The sequence below is a fragment of the Echinops telfairi genome, unplaced genomic scaffold (genome assembly GCF_000313985.2).
Source record: "Echinops telfairi isolate 266 unplaced genomic scaffold, ASM31398v2 ScPeMD7_7401;HRSCAF=8416, whole genome shotgun sequence".
NCBI lineage: Eukaryota > Metazoa > Chordata > Mammalia > Afrosoricida > Tenrecidae > Echinops > Echinops telfairi.
In genome coordinates this window covers 6,860,287-6,862,731 of record NW_022111301.1, presented here as the reverse complement: position 1 = coordinate 6,862,731, position 2,445 = coordinate 6,860,287, and the positions used below count along the sequence as shown (strand labels likewise).

The 2,445-nt window shown below is 43.1% G+C and overlaps 1 protein-coding gene across 1 annotated transcript in view; it reads left to right on the top strand.

Moving 5' to 3' along the window:
- Positions 1–2,347, top strand: part of LOC101642892 (prothymosin alpha-like) — a 13,460-nt gene extending 11,113 nt beyond the window's left edge. Inside the window, exon 2 of the mRNA XM_004709781.1 lies at positions 1,939–2,347. Within this exon, the coding sequence (XP_004709838.1) occupies positions 1,939–2,347 (409 nt within the window). The remainder of the gene's footprint in view (positions 1–1,938) is intronic.
- The last annotated feature ends 98 nt before the right edge of the window (positions 2,348–2,445 follow it).

Here is a 2,445-nt window from a genome sequence, read left to right as displayed (position 1 = left end):
GAGGAGGACTTTGTGGATTGATGTCGGACATATGGGTTAATGTTGGACTTGCAGGACTGGGAAGCACTAGGTTGGAATGTTTTCTTGATGTGCACTTACCCTTTATATAAAACTCTCTCTTATACATGAGTTCCTGTGGATTTGTTTCTCTAAAGTACCCAGACTAACACAGCATCTAACAACTACACAATCAATGCTCACTGAAGCAGCTGGCAGGAAAACAAACAATATGTTGCATTGGAGAAATCTGCTGTCCCAGACATTTTAAAAGGCTGGAAAAGCAAAGCTGCCACTTTGAGGACTAAGGTGTTTGACCCATGTCATGGTATTTTCAATCGCATATGTGTATGAGTTGTTCATTTAATTAGTATTGTTAATCTAGAACAACTAACCAAGTATAATTGTTGCATTTGAATTACAGTGTTAGGAAAGAATATTGAAAGTATCTCATACTGCTAGAAGAACAAACACATCTGTCCTGGGAAGATTACAGCCAGAACATTTCATATAAGGTAAGATGGTAAGACATCAGCTCACTTACATTGAACATGATATCAGGAGAGACCTGTCCCTGGAAAAGGACATCATTCTTTGTAATGGATATTGAGGAAGTCCTTCTAATCAGATGGATTGACAGTGACTTTGTTAGGTTTCCAGATTGGGACACATGGTTCTTGCTTCACAACATTGAAAGAATTCATGTGGCAGACGAATTGGGGGAAGTAGAGCAATGAAGAGATGCATTAAGAATGGATCATAGGGCCAATGGTTTGAAATGTACATATTACATAGACTGATGAGCTTATGGGCCCTGACCTAGTCCTTGGGGATATTAAAGAAAGAAAGGTCCCACGAGTCTGTTATGGACCCCCAATTTGCAGCTGATACCCAGTTAACCTAGCTTGGGTGGCTGTAGTTGGTATGACTGGAATCTAGCTGTTATAGAAAATATTTGACACTAGGGGCTGGTATAAATGTAATGGCTTGCTCTGGAATGGACTCCAATTATGGATGCACAATGAATATTTTCACATTAAAGAACATGCTTAGTGCCTCAGAGTATTTGTTTGATATGAATGAGAAATTTAGAAATTAGATATCTACAATAGAAGGAAAATGGCATGAAGGAGCTGGCTTACCCACTTTCAAAAGTGTACTTACTGTTAAAATAATTGTAAAAAAAGGGGAAGTTTATCCTTCATATGTGAAAGGAAACTGGTTAGCAGAGGCAAGGGGTGACTTGCTGTGATAGGTTTATTGTGCCAACTAGGTTTCCATAGGAACATGTGAAAGGAGTTTAATCTGGTTGCAGCTTGATTGGAGGGCAACAAGGTATGTGGCTTTCCAAGACTGGATCCCTTCTCTCTTTCTCCCTGGTGATTGGACTAGTGCTTTGCCTCCATGGTGTGCTGCACTATTGTGGGCTTGCTGTCCCTGTCTCACCCTGCTTATCTTGTCTGAGGGCAGACTCTACTGTCTGCTTCCTTGACCTTGGACCGGCAGCCTGTGTGAGCTGAAGGGCTGATGCTAGAGAGTGAGATCAACTGAGCCCTCTGTACTGCTGTGTGGACTACTTAGCTGTTATAATCCTTTCCCTGATATAAACCTATCCATACACATGTTTACGTGTGTGTAACTCAGTTTTGTTTCTCTAGAGAACCCTGCCTAATACACTTGCCATGCAGTGAATTACTTGATATTGCTTTTTAAACCACAGCTTCTGTAACTCACATCATAAAACAGCAGCATCATGCAGAAGGGGTGGATTCTGCTCCCTTATATCCTGAAGGTTCTCAGTAAGAAAAGGTGTGGGATGATGCTAATAGGACTATGTATATGATTCAGTTATGAGTGATTGTTATAAGGCCTACTTATTAGTGCAACTTAAAACTTTTCACAACTGGCTACTCTGAAAAGGCATCTTTGCATTGTTACCAGGTTCCGCTTGCTGAAGCCACCTCCGCCACTGTGGACTCCCGAAGCTCGTTCTCTGTCATCCACTGTAAGGGATCACCGCACACCACACCACGTCAGATGGGCCGTGGACACCAGCTCTGAGATCACCACCAAGGACTTACAGGAGAAGAAGGAGGTTGTGAACGAGGCGGAGAATGGAAGAGATGCCCCCGCTACCGAGGAAAATGGGGAACCGGAGGCTGACGACAAGGTAGATGAAGGAGAGGAAGAAGGTGGGGAAGAGGAGGATGAAGAGGAGGAAGGTGATGGTAAAGAAGAAGAGATTGAAGATGAGGAGGCTGAGGCAGCTACAGGCAAACGGGCAGCTGAAGATGATGATGATGATGATGATGTGGATACCAAGAAGCAGAAGGCTGACCAGGATGATTAGACAGGAAAAGGAAGAGTTCAACTTCAAACAACCAAACAAAACCACAAAGGTCACCGTGACCTATTCACCCTCCACTTCCCGTCTCAGCATGGAAACGC